This window comes from Nicotiana sylvestris, chromosome 6, assembly GCF_000393655.2.
Source record: "Nicotiana sylvestris chromosome 6, ASM39365v2, whole genome shotgun sequence".
Taxonomy (NCBI): domain Eukaryota; kingdom Viridiplantae; phylum Streptophyta; class Magnoliopsida; order Solanales; family Solanaceae; genus Nicotiana; species Nicotiana sylvestris.
The window spans coordinates 20,071,660-20,086,476 of record NC_091062.1 but is presented as its reverse complement, the minus strand read 5'-3'; the positions used below and the strand labels follow the sequence as shown (position 1 = coordinate 20,086,476).

General features: G+C 39.1%; 1 protein-coding gene across 1 annotated transcript; it reads right to left on the bottom strand.

Moving 5' to 3' along the window:
• Positions 1 to 227: 227 nt before the first annotated feature.
• LOC104219486 (protein DETOXIFICATION 40-like) lies at positions 228 to 5,956 on the bottom strand. Its single transcript, XM_009770175.2, has 7 exons — positions 5,536 to 5,956; positions 4,017 to 4,648; positions 2,171 to 2,227; positions 1,800 to 2,038; positions 1,314 to 1,432; positions 1,128 to 1,214; positions 228 to 554 (listed from the first exon to the last, which is right to left on the bottom strand). Exons 1-7 carry the CDS (start codon positions 5,875 to 5,877, stop codon positions 489 to 491), a joined length of 1,542 nt encoding a protein of 513 aa, XP_009768477.1. The 5' UTR covers positions 5,878 to 5,956; the 3' UTR covers positions 228 to 488.
• Positions 5,957 to 14,817: the final 8,861 nt, after the last annotated feature.

The following is a 14,817-nucleotide window of genomic DNA, read 5'->3' as shown; positions in this document are numbered from 1 at the left end:
TTGATATTGGATTAATCCTTAAAACTACAATATAAGTTTAATTGTTACTCGAATTTTAAGGCAAACACTATGGATATCCTATAAAAAAGACCCTAGTTTGGTTTCTTTGATAGGTTGCAATTTTGAGTACTAATAATGTTGAGGGTCTCAACTTAAGACTTATCAAATCGATAAAATTCGAAAAAAAAAAGGAAGAAGAAGCAAGGATTAACAAATTTGAAAAGAAATAGCAAACAAGTTACAAATATGCCTTCATTCTTAAAAAGTCATTGCGAAGTATCAGCTTAAATGCGTGGGAAAGATTACACTATGTCAAGTTCATGATTTTCTCCTGCTAATTGTACCTTTTGTATGTCAAGTTCTTGATTTGCTTGGTAATTTTCATTCAAAAATTGGTATTATTCCTCAATCATTAAGCCTTCTAAACCCCATTCGTGAGAGAACATTAACAACCCTTTGGTATGAATCTCCTCTTTGTCCAGATTCTTCTATTCCTCTAGAATTGATTCTTTCTTGTCGTCCCACTTTTTCAACCTATACTGAGCTGATTCTACCTGCAATCAAAGGCGAATACAGAATTTATAGTCAGTGGATTCAGAATCACACACACAAGCACAAAAAAAACAAGTATAATTTTTTTTGCTTATGTGCTGGATCAAGCTGAAAACAACGAGTTCAGTAGAACTCATTGAACATGTTTTAAATCCGCCTCTACTCGTATATTCATGTTTAGCTTAAGGAAAGAATGCTTGCGCAATATTTTTGTACCAAGACCAAATTCCTCTGGAATTATTGCATCACTGGTAACAGAAGCAGAGATCCTTTTCAAGAATGGTGTGACACATTCAGGATATCTTCTTATGACTAACTTAAATCTTAACTTCGTTTATTAGTTATACCAAAATTTCCCAGAAATGAACTATAATAGATTGGTAAAAAGACGACTTATCAACAACAACAACCCAGTGAAATCCCACAAGTGAGTCTGGGGAAGTAGTGTGTATGCAGACCTTACCCCTACCTGGGAAGGTAGAGAGGTTGTTTCCGAACTGTACGTTAGAAAGAATGATGTCTATTTCTACCAGGTTAACTACAAGCATTAGAAAATATAAAGAGATTTTAATTACCTCTTTATTCCAATCGGTTCGAGCAGTGATCCATATCAAAATGATTGTCTGCATCACCGTACCTCCCAGCATTCCTGACCATATACCCTGTATACACCAGAATAATATACCCATTTTTCCTTCAATACAAATAGATTGATCTAGCAATTTGGTTTTGAGAACGTTAATGGAATATATTGTGATTACCTTAGCTCCAAGTTTGAAATGGAAGCCGAGGAGAGCACCCAATGGAACTCCGACAATGTAATAGCAGCCAACATTTACATAGGCCACAAAAGTTTGCCATCCACAGCCAACAGCCACACCTGGAAAATTTTAAAGAATAAGTTGCTTTACATGAATAGATCCGATCACAATTCATATAGTGAATTTAAAGGGATCATATAGGAACTTAAATGAAGGGCAGCCCGATGCACTAAGCTCCCGCTAAGTCTGGGGAAGAGCCGAACCACAAGGGTCTATTGTACGTAGTCTTATCCTGCATTTTTGCAAGACGTGACTTTCTGGTCACATGGCAGAAACTTTACCAGTTATGCCAAGGCTCCCCTTCATATAGGAACTTAAATGACAACGTTATATCCGGCCAACAAACACAAGCTGATCTGTTTTCGGTAATCAAACTAGTTAGGAGATCAAAGACATGGCTGCAAAGATAAGATGCTAAATTCTTACCTGACAAGACGGGTTGAATTCCATTGAGTATAAGGGAAATCGCGAGCAATGGACAAAGATCGGAGACAGCTTGAGCAACAACTTCACCACCAGTGAAGGCATAACTGATGAGATTACGCAATGCAAGAACGATGACTGCAGCAATCACCGAGAGAATGAAAGACCACGACGTAACCACAACAACAGAAAAAGCTGCTGATTTTGGATGCCTTGCTCCTAGTTCATTGCTCACTCTCACACTGTTCATCAGCATGTCACATTAAAGGAAATAAAAAAAAAAAGATACTTCATTTCAATCCATAATTATCCTTATAAAATATCAAAAGGAGAAATGAACAACGAGAAAAAGATAAGTTACAACGAAAACTGACCTTGCTGCTGCATTGAATCCAACTGATATCATGAATACCCAACCAGAAATTGTCATGCTTTAGTTATTCCCACCAAACACAAAGCAAAGGACAAAATGGTTAGCTATTGAAAATTTATGACCTACCTTATTCATAATACTAGCAAGTATAAGAGCATAGATTCTATAGTTTACAAATAATTAGACTTACCTCTAAGTAATGAAAGAAGAATCTTTTAAAGTTTACATGTTCATAAGTTAATTTGATTTATAACAGTCAAACACCCTATAAAAGGGTCTATCGGAAACAACCTCTTTGCCTTTTCGGGATAGGGGTAAGGTCCGCGTACACACTACCATTCCCAAACTGCACTTGTGAGATTCACTGGGTTTGTTGTTGTTGTCGTAAACATCCTATAAGCTTTTCAAGTAAGTTTTATTGACTTTTAAGAGTAAATTTTGACTATCCAAACACTGTTTCTGGAAATATAGATTATGGATTTAAAATTTTCAAAATATAAACAGGAAAATGTGAAAAGTATTGGGATTAAAGAAAATAATACTCCCTCCGTCTCAATTTTTTTGATGCACTTTCTTTATTAATCTCTTCCAAAAAGAATGACAGATTTCTATATCTAGAAACAATTTAACTTAACTTTACAATTTACAAATTTTAACCTTAATGAGACGTTTTTACACCATCATACAAATGTTGTGACCCTATAAAGTTTTTACTCATTAAGCTTTTACGAACACAAGTTTTACAAAGCTACTTTTTTCCCTTAAATTCCATGTCGAGTCAAACAAACCTCACACAAATTGGAACGGAGGGAGAAATACTGTAGCAGTACAAATCAGTACACAAATCTAGAAGTTAGCAATGTTTTCAAAACAAGTAATATATAACTTAATCACTAAAATATGCTCTTACTAAATTATTTAAATATCATAACTTTCTTTCTTTGCCACTAATGTTTAACTAAGTGAATTAATACTTTGAAAGTGTTCAGTTACGTATTAGCATCATATTAAATTGGATACACTGAATATGGAAACTTTCCATTTTAAAGCATTATCTCTGGCTTTTTTGTTGGCTCAAAGGGGGAAAAGGTTGAAGTTTCTGCCAACTTGAGAAAGGGACAGTGACATAAGAACAATAAAAGGTAAGATAAAAGTACAAGATAAAATTAGGAATAATTTGGACAAACATTAGTTCTTTTCATACAAATCCAGTGCTACTATGCAAGGTTAACTACCAGAATTTTAGTAGGCTTTTGGACATAAAAATTGTGATTTTTTTTAAAAAAAAATGTAGTATTTGGAGTTAAGTTGAAAAAGGGTATTTGAAATTATATTTGGACATGCATTTCACTTGAAAATTTTTTACAGATTCTGTTGAGCAAAAATGAATTTTTAACCACTTTTCAAACTTGAAACTCATCTGCAAAAAAAAAAAATTCAAAAATTCAATCTAATTTTTGTGAAGAGTGCTAGTACTATCTTGGGAAAATTGGGTCGAAACGAGAAGTCCTGAATGAAAAAGATGAGCTTTGACCTGGGTCCGGGGAAGAGCCGCACCCCAATGGGTGTGTGATGTTAGACAGTCTATCGTAATGCAAACATTAATGACTGACTTCACGGCTCGAAACCATGACCTATAGGTCACATGGAGACAACTTTACCGTTGCTCTCCTCTTCAGAGTTGGATTATAATTACTAAAATATCATAAGTATGAATTGATATCCAACTTTTATGTCGATATCTTCTTTCCTACTGTACACTAGAGGTAGTTAAACAAGAATCAATTGATTGTAAATATACCCTATCTTGTGAACCAAAAAGAATTGGCAGGGGTTTGTGGTCTTACCAAATAGAAAGAGCATCCAAAGACAATTCAGGATTTTCAAGCAATCCAGCGAGCAAAACCACAATTTGAAAGTACCATGTCTCCAAGCACAACATCACCGCAGACGCTGCTGATAACTTGAAAAACACCGGCAAGCCGGAAAACGCCTGCAAACTGAACCCATTCCATGTTTGCTTACACCTCTCACTTTTCACAATATACACAAATTGGCCTATTACGATTATCCACCATGACAAACTCAGTATCAAAGACGCCCCGAGTAGACCAAGCCCAATCTTGTAAATCACAACCCAACTCATCACTAAATGCAACACTAAAGTCGCAGCTGAAATGTATGCACTTGGCGCTACAATACTCTGAGCTTGTAGAAACTTCTGAATTGGGAAATTTAACGCGTAGGCGAAAATTTGGGGAATTAGACCGTACACGAATAAGGCAGCTGCTGAAGCAATTCTTTCCGATTCGCCTAGAAATATTAGAATTGGCTTGCAGAAAATGTACACGAAAGCGAGTAAAATTCCTGTTAGAGTTAGGAGAATTGTTGATCTTTGCAGATAAACTCCTAACATATCATATTTCTTTGCTCCAAATGCTTGCCCACATAGTGTTTCAACTGCACTTCCCATTCCCAACTGCCATTTCCAAACAAAAAAAAAACACATTTAAAGAACTTATTTCACCAAATAATAGCAATTTCACCTATAGGTCACGGGTTCGAGCCATGGAATTAGCCTTGCATCAGGATAAACTGCCTATATCACACCCTCTTTGGGTGCGGGCCTTCCACGGACCCTGCGTAAACGCCGGATGCTTCGTGCACCGAGCTGCTTTTTGTAATGGTATGTAATTTCACCCTTTTTAGCATAACTCCAATTGATCCAAAATTGGTTCAAAACAATTAAAGAACCTATGTCACCTCGTATTGCTAATTTCTTCCTGTTTAAAATTGACCAATTATTCTTAAATTGTTCAGAAAAAAGAAATGAAGTTAAAGCACCTATTTCAACAAACAGTGTCAATTTCTTCCCTTTTCAGAAATTACCTCCAGTTTTCCCATTCAGGTAATATATCAAACAAATATCATACAGTAAAGAACTTTAAAATGTTTCCACTTATTCCTAAATTAAAAAAGGCATGACAGCCTGGTGCACAAAGTATCCCATATTCAAACAGAACCCGGGTAAGGACTGCACCCAAGAAGTGTGATATAAGCAGTCTACCCTGATTCAGAAACGGAACCAAGATTTCAAGTTTATTGGGTTCGGGATTCTAATCGTATTAAGCTACTGGATTCTAGATTAATAATTTACATATATTCAATGAATTTTTTAAGATAAATTATAGGGTTCGAACCAAAACTATTGGGTTCGGTCGAACCTGCTACCGATATTTTAGCTCCGCCCTTGCGTGCAAGGGGGCGGTAGCTGATTCCACGGCTCGAACCCGTGACCTATAAATCATACAGAGACAACTTTACCATAAATTTTAAAGGGTACTAAAGAAATGTTGGGAACCATACCATAAGACCATAAGCAAAAACTTGAATTCCAGTATTTCCAAGTGAAGCAGCAGCCAGCTCAAGATTACCCAAATGACCAGAAAATATTTGAGTTGACATAGACATAATATAATTAATCATATAAACCATAACAGCAGGTGCAGCAAGGTGAAAAAGGAGCTTCATTTCAATCCATGTAGCTAAACGGAGTTTATTCCATAGTGGTATTTCAGTGTCTAAAAGTACAGTTTCTAACTCATTGCTTGATTCAAAATTATGGGTTTCAGAAAACTGAGGTGACAAACTAGAATTTCCATTGTTATCTAAAAATGGCTGGTAAATGTTGTTTTTAGAAGAATCCATGGATTCCAGTGAGTGGAAATTGGAAAGTGGAAAGAGAAAGTTGAAAAGAATGTAAACAGAATTGAAATGCAGACTGCATTCAATTATCTTTACTGTGTATTTATATAGAGATTAAAAATAGTAAAAATAAAAAACAAACGTCAGTGCTTATGTGAGAAATTGAGATTGCGGCCACCACTTAGAAGTTTTCAATTTGGATACATAAAGTCATAAAATAATTGAAGATTAGCGTTCTAATTCGGGCTTAATTCACTTTTACTCACATCAGAAACTATTTATATTTGATTGCCGAAAAAGAGTAAAAAATTTATATATATATATAATTTGACTATTATTTTGAAAGCGACTATACGATATCATTTTCTCTTTTAATTCAGCTAGTCATTTTTTTTATGATTATCGATGTGAATATTTTGGATTTTGTAATTTACTTTTTCAGTTTATATAATAGTACTCTTTATTAATCCATCCTAGAAAAATAATTTATTAAATTTGTATGCAATTTAACTTTAAAAAAGGAACCTTCGATATCCAATTCCACATTGAACTTCTTTAAGAGCATTTTGGAGCCGGTTGTTTTTTATTTTATTATTAATGACAAACTTTCATAATTATACAAATATAATTGACATGTTTAAAATTACAAGTTTTAAAATTTTTATAATCATACAAATGTTATGATATATTTAAGATCATAATTTCGAAAAGAAAAAAAAAATTCTTTCTGAAACTATGTGCTCAATCAAACTATAAATTAAAGTGAAAGAGTAAAAATCAAATTATCGAAGTGAAATAATTTTGTGAAGTTCACGAAATAAATGTTACTTATCTACCAGAAGTGGTCTTACCTACTAATTAATATGCAGTTTAAGTCTACATTGTAATAGATAAATTTGAAATTTGTTTAGGACTAAGTTCTAGTGTATGTCTCTTTCATATTTTACGTCTTGGGTTATCCGTCAATTGTGTCCCATAATATTATCTTCTTAGTTTTTGTTTTAGATGTTTATTCTAAGTTGCAGAGTACATTTTTTTTTAATAATTTAGAATATACTGATTTAATATTTTATAATGTCACCTGCTGGAATCAAACTGGGTTTGTTGTTGTTGTAATATGTCACGACCCGGATTCCCACCCTCGGGAGTCGTGATGGCGCCTACTAGTATGAGCTAGGCAAGCCAATTAATTGCACAATTTACCCTTTTACTCATTTTATATTCATTAACAATTTTGAAATAATAACATTTAAACAGCGGAATTTAACACAAGCGGAAGAAAGAAACAATAAGTTATCTGAACATGAATATCTAATACAACTGGTTGAGTCTCGACTACTCAGAACTGGTGTCACAGTTTCACAGATGGTCTAAGAATACTACAAATAAAGGGTCTGAAAGGAATAAATACAACACTGTCTCTAGAAATGCAAGAAAGAAACAGGAATAGTAGATAGAAGGAGACGCCAAGGCTTGCAGACGCCTGCAAGACTACCTCCGGTCGCCTGATGATCAAGAATCAGCAATCTCACTGCGGTCCGAAGTCCACAACACTGGGGTATGCACAAAAGAGTGCAGAGTGTAGTATCAGCACAACCGACCCCATGTGCTGGTAAGTGCTTAGCCTAACCTCGGCGAAGTAGTGACGAGGCTAGGACCAGACTACCAAATAAACTTGTGCAGTTATATAATATACATCGGAAAGTAAAGCAGGAATAAACAAGAAAAGATGGGAGAGGGAAACATGTTGTGGGGGTATACCGGTAATAATAGTAAATCCAGAGTACCAGTCTAAGGGCATCTTAGGATTCACAGCGAACAAAAGAAATTAATATCCAAAATAAACACACTTGTATCAATAATTGTTGCGGCGCGCAACCCGATCCACATATAATATTGTTGCGGCGTGCAACCCGATCCATATATAATATTGTTGCGGCGTGCAACCCGATCCACATATAATATTGTTTCGGTGTGCAACCCGATCCATATATAAAATTTATAATATTGTTGCAGCGTGCAATCCGATCCATATATAATATTGTTGCGGCGTGCAACCCGATCTACATATAATATTGTTGCGGCGTGCAACCCGATCCATATATAATATTGTCAACAATCATAACAAGAGTCCTGACAAGGGATCAATAAGGTCTACACTATCCCGGCAAGGGAGAAATCGCTATAACCAAACTTGGTACAACACCTAACTACCTCAGCTACAACCAAACTTGTTACAACACCTAATTACCTCAGCTATAACCAAACTTGTTCCAACATCTAACTACCACAGTTATAACCAAACTTGTTACAACACCTAACTACCACAACTATAACCATAATCCTTACCCAACACAAAGTATCATCAACTTAAGCATTCGTAATATCAATTAAAAACACAATGAAAGGGAACCACAACTCAACAATAGCCCGGCAAGGGGGCAACATAATAATCTCTTATCTTTCTCACTTTTACTTCACATTTCATTTCACAACTCGAGCCAATGCTCTAGAGTTTCTATTATCACTTATACTTTCGCAATTCGTTATACAACTGGAGCCAACGCTCTTCAATGTTCATAGGTCACAATTCTTCCACAACTTTACACAATAAATAGAAATCTTCATCAAGGCATGAATAATAGAACGAAATCATGAAAATCACAATATAAGACTCACGGTCATACTTGACACCAACGTATAGATACTCGTCACCATGTCTATACGTCGTACTCAACAAGAAGCAAATAGCAAATAGGACACCACTCCTAATCCCTCAAGCTAAGGTTAGACCCAACACTTACCTCGAACTTCCACGACCAACTCATGCCTCAAACGCCGCCTTCCCTTTCAAATTCGGCTCCAAATCAATTGTATCTGTACATAATCGACTTCATAACATCAATAAACGCTAAACAATCTAATTCTAATGCTTAATTATAGCTTTCTAATCATTCTTCCCAAAAAGTCAAAAATTGACCCTGGGCCCGCTTGGTCAAAACACGAGGTTCGGACCAAAACCCGATCACCCATTCACCCACGATCCCGAATATATAATTTGTTTTCTAATCCTATCTCAAAACGAGGTCAAATTCTCGAATAATCAAAAAGCCCTAACTCTACCCAAATCCCTAATTTTCTACCCTTAATCACATGTTTTAGGCCTAGAAATCTAGTGGGTGTTGATAAAAATGGAAGAAAACAAGTTAAAGATTACTTACCCAAGAGGTTATGGTGAAGAAGTTCTTCAAAAATCGCCCAAGAGGTGTGGAGAAGATGAAGTTTGTGAAAAATAATGAAAATCCCGTAATGTGTTCTGTTTTTGGAATTTAAAATAACTGGGCGAAATTACTCATCGCGTTCGCGACAGGTCCATCGCGTTCGCGCAATACGGCTCGCGTTTGCGGAGAAATGACCTCTCGAGGCTTCGCATTCACGTCCAGGTGGTCGCGTTCGCGTAGATTAAATGCCCCACCCCCTGCCCAGGCTCAATTAGCCTTCGCGTTCGCGTTACCAGGCCCGTGTTCGCGAAGGGAAGACCCCCAACGCCTCGCGTTCGCGACCTAGGTTACATGTTCGTGTAGAAGGAATTTCCTTAAGCATAATTAATACATCGCGTTCGCGAGGGCCATCCCGCGAACGCGAAGAAGAAAGCATCAGTACACCAGATCAGCTGTTTTCTGCAACTTTTCTTAAGTCCAAACTTTCCGAAGCACATCTGAAATACACCCGAGCCCTCGGGGCTCCTAACCAAACATACATACTAACTCAATATCATCATACAAACTTATCTGTGCAATCAAATCGCCAAAATAACCTCAATAACAACGAATTAAACCTCAAAATCAAAGAATTTTTCTCAAATTTCTTAAAACATCAACTTTGGCAATTTAGGTCCGAGTCACATCAAATGACATCCGTTTTTCACCAAATTCCACAGAAATGTCTTAAACCATATATAAGACCTCTACCGGGTGTCGTAACCAAAATACTGGCCCAATACCATCATGTTCTAATCAAATTCATTTCAAATTCCTTTAAACAAATTTCAGAAAATAATTTTCTTTAAAAATTTATTTCTCGGGCTTGGGACATTGTAATTCAATTCTGGGCATAGGCCCAAGTTCCATATTTTCCTATGGACCCTACAGGACCGTCACATGACGAGTCCGAGTCCGTTTACCCAAAACATTGACCAAAGTCAAATTAAATCATTTTATAGTCAAAACTTATTATTTTTCATAGATTTTCATATTTAGGCTTTCCGGCTATGCGCCTGGACTGCGCACGCAAATTGAGGTGATGCTAAATGAGGTTTTCAAGTCCTCGGAACACAGAATTCAATTTTAAAAGCAAGTGATGACCTTTTGGGTCATCACATTCTCCACCTCTAAAACAATTGTTCGTCTTCGAACGGACATAAGAATAAAGTACCTGAGTCAGGGAAAAGATGGGGATAACGGCTCCGTATATCAGACTCGGACTCCCAGGTCGATGCCTTAGGAGGCTGACCTCTCCACTGAACACGAACAGAAGGAAAACTCTTCGACCTCAACTGATGTACCTGCCGGTCTAGAATAGCCACCGGCTCCTCCTCATAAGACAAGTCCTGGTCCAACTGGACAGTGCTGAAATCTAACACGTGGCCATGATACTTCCCAAGCATGCACACTTGAAACACTGGATGCACGGCTGATAAGCTTAGCGGCAATGCAAGTCTATAAGCCACCTCTCCCACTCGATCAAGAATCTCAAACGGACCAATGAACCTAGGGCTAAGCTTGCCCTTCTTCCCAAATCTCATCACGCCCTTCATAGGCGACACTCTGAGCAATACCCGCTCACCAACCATGAAAGCCAAATCTCGAACCTTGCGGTCGGCATAACACTTTTGCCTAGAACTGAGCTGTACGAAGCCTATCCTGAATAATCCTGACCTTGTCCAAGGCATCCTGAACCAGATCTGTACCCAACAACCGAGCCTCTCCCGGCTCAAACCATCCGACTGGAGACCGACACCGCCTACCATATAAAGCCTCACAAGGAGCCATCTGGATACTCGACTGGTAGCTGTTGTTGTAGGCAAACTCTTCTAAAGGCAAAAACTGATCCCACGAGCCTCCAAAGTCAATGACACAAGCTTGGAGCATATCCTCCCAAAATCTGAATAGTCCGCTCGGACCGTCCGTCTGAGGATGAAATGCTATGCTCAACTCAACCTGCGTGCCCAACGCTCGCTGAACTGCTCTCCAGAAATGCGAGGTAAACTGCGCACCTCGGTCCGAAATGATAGACACCGGCACACCATGAAGACAAACAATCTCCCGGATATAGATCTCAGCTAACCTCTCGGATGAATAAGAGACTGCCACAGGAATGAAATGCGCTGGTCAGCCTATCAACAATAACCCACACTGCATCAAACTTCCTCTGAGTCCGCAGGAGTCCAACAATGAAGTCCATAGTGATCCGCTCCCACTTCCACTCAGGAATCTCTATCTTCTGGAACAAACCACCAGGCCTCTGATGCTCGTATTTAACCTGTTGACAATTTAAACACCAAGCCACATATGCAACAATATCCTTCTTCATCCTCCTCCATCAATAATGCTGCCGCAAATCCTGAATAAATCAACTCTCGGAGTCCATCCACATTAGGCATATAAACTCGACCCTGCAATCTCAAAACTCCATCATCACCTAAGGTAACATGCTTGGCACCTCCGTGTTGCATCGTGTCTCTGAGGACACACAAATGGGGATCATCATACTACCAATCACGGATACGCTCCAATAAAGAAGAACGAGCGACCACGCAAGCTAACACTCGACTGGGCTCAAAAATATCCAACCTCACGAACAGATTGGCCAAAGCCTGAGCATCCAAAGCAAGCGGTCTCTCACTGACCGGAATATAAGCAAGACTGCCCATACTGGCTGACTTCCTACTCAAAGCATCGGCCACCACATTGGCCTTTCCCGGATGATATAAGATAGTGATATCATAATCTTTCAATAATTCCAACCACCTCCTCCGTCTCAAATTTAACTCTTTTTGCTTGAACAAATACTGAAGACTTTTGTTATCCATGAACGCCATACAGATAATGTCTCCAAATCTTCAACGCGTGAACAATGGCTGCCAACTCTGAATCATGAAACAGATAGTTCTTCTCATGAATCTTCAACTGCTGCGAAGCATAGGCGATGACCTTGCCATCTTGCATCAACACTGTACCAAGTCCAATACGAGATGCATCACAATAGATTGTATAAGGCCTTGAACCTGTGGGCAAAACCAACACCGGTGTCGTAGTCATGGCTGTCTTGAGCTTCTGAAAGCTCACCTCACACTCGTCCGACCATCTGAACTGGGCACCCTTCTGGGACAACCTGGTCGTCGGGGCTGCGATAGATGAAAACCCCTCTACGAACCAACGATAGTTGCCTGCCAATCCCAAGAAACTCTGAATCTCTATAGCTGATGCTGGTCTAGGCCAGTTCTTGACTGCCTCAATCTTCTTCGGATCAACCTGAATACCCTTTACTGATACAACATGACCCAGGAATGCAACTGAACTCAACCAGAACTCATACTTCGAGAACTTATATAACTGACTATCCCTCAGAGTCTGAAGAACCACTCTGAGATGTTGCTCGTGCTCCTCCTGGCTACGGGAATATATCAAAATATCATCAATGAAGACTATCACGAACGAGTCCAAATAAAGACTGAACACTCGGTTCATCAGATCCATAAAAGCTGCTGGGGCATTTGTCAACCTGAATGACATCACCAAGAACTCATAATGCCCGTACCGAGTGCGAAAAGCTGTCTTAGGGACATCAGATGCCCTAATCCTCAACTGATGGTAGCCAGATCTCAAGTCAATCTTCGAAAATACTTTGGCACCCTGGAGCTGATCAAACAAATCATCAATCCTCGGCAATGGATACTTATTCTTGATTGTAACCTTGTCCAACTGCCGGTAATCAATACACATTCTCATCGATCTGTCCTTCTTCTTAACAAACAACACCGGTGCACCCCAAGGCGAAACACTTGGCCTAATGAAACCCTTCTCAAGCAAGTCTTGCAACTGCTCCTTCAACTCTTTCAACTCAGGCGGGGCCATACGCTACGATGGAATAGAAATGGACTGAGTGCCCGGAGCCAAATCAATGCAGAAATCAATATCCTTGTCGGGTGGCATACCCAGTAGGTCTGAAGGGAATACGTCAGGAAACTCACGAGTAACGGGCACAAAATCAATAGAAGGAACCTCAGCACTCGAATTACGAACATATGCCAAATAGGCCAAACACCCCTTCTCAACCATACGTCGAGCCTTCACATAAGAAATAACACTACGCGTAGAATGATCCGGAGTCCCTCTCCACTCTAAATGGGGTAAACCCGGCAAAGCTAAGGTCACATTCTTGGCATGACAGTCCAAGATAGCGTGGTAAGGTGATAACCAGTCCATCCCCTATATGACATCAAATCAACCATGTCTAGAAGAAGCAAATCTACACAAGTCTCAAGACCTCCAATCACCACTATACATGAACAATGGACACGATCCATTACAATAGAATCACCCACCGGTGTAGACACTTAAACAAGGGCACTCAAAGAATTACTAGGCATAACTAGATACGACACAAAATAAAACTGAAGCTTATCTATCACAAACCAGAACAGTACCTGCACCTCCACCTCTAATACCTTTACCTCCACCTCTAGCATCTCTACCTCCACCTCCACCTAACTGAGTGGGCTGGACGAGTCCCTCAATGAACCTCTTCACTCTCTCTCATAGTGGGAAGTATGATAAGAGCATGACGAGCCAAGTTTGAATCTGATCTCATACTGAGTAACAGTCATAGAACCATGTTGGAGACGCTCAAACTGCCTCCGATAGACCTCTCTTTAACTGATGTAGAGAAACCCCTCCAGAAATAGCTGCATGAACTATTCTCAAGTCAAAGCTGATGACCTAACTGGTATAGCCAATCAATAATCCCTCCAACAGGTCTTGGCGGATCCAGACAAGAGAAAAGTAGCAAAAATCGACCCCATTGGTCTCCACGATCCCTATGTTCCTGAGAACCTCATGATAGCTGCCTAGATAATCTTGGGGATCCTCAGAAGATGCATCGCTGAAAGTAGTGAAGAGCTTGGTGAAACTTATCCAACCTCCACAAAGCCTCCAAAGATGTAGCTGAACTATCACCGGTCTGTGCTGCTGCTCGGCTGAAGAAGCGGTACATGACCTCGCCATTCGCAAAAGGACAAGAGTAGAGGTTTCAATTTAGCATTGAGAGATCAAAATCGCACGACGGGAAAGAATATATGCGAAGTTTTTCCTAACCTTGTAGCCTTTAGGCTGAATACAGACGTCTCCGTACCGATCCCTCAGACTCTATTAAGATTGTCTGTGAACTGTGAGACCTATGTAACCTAGAGCTCTAATACCAACTTGTCACGACCTGGATTCCCACTCTCGGGAGTCGTGATGGCGCCTACTAGTACGAGCTAGGCAAGATAATTAATTGCACAATTTACCATTTTACCCATTTTATATTCATTGACAATTTTGAAATAATAACATTTAAACAGCGAAATTTAACACAAGTGGAAGAAAGAAACAATAAGCTATCTGAACATGAATATCTAATACAACTGGTTGAGTCTCGACTACTCAGAATTGGTTTCATAGTTTCACAGACGGTCTAAGAATACTACAAATAAAGGGTCAGAAAGGAATAAATACAACACTGTCTCTAGAAATGCAAGAAAGAAACAGGAATAGTAGATAGAAGGAGACGCCAAGGCCTGCGGATGCCTGCAGGACTACCTCGGGTCGCCTGATGATCAAGAATTAGCAATCTCAATGCGGTCCAAAGTCCACAACACTGGGGTCTGCACAAAAGAGTGCA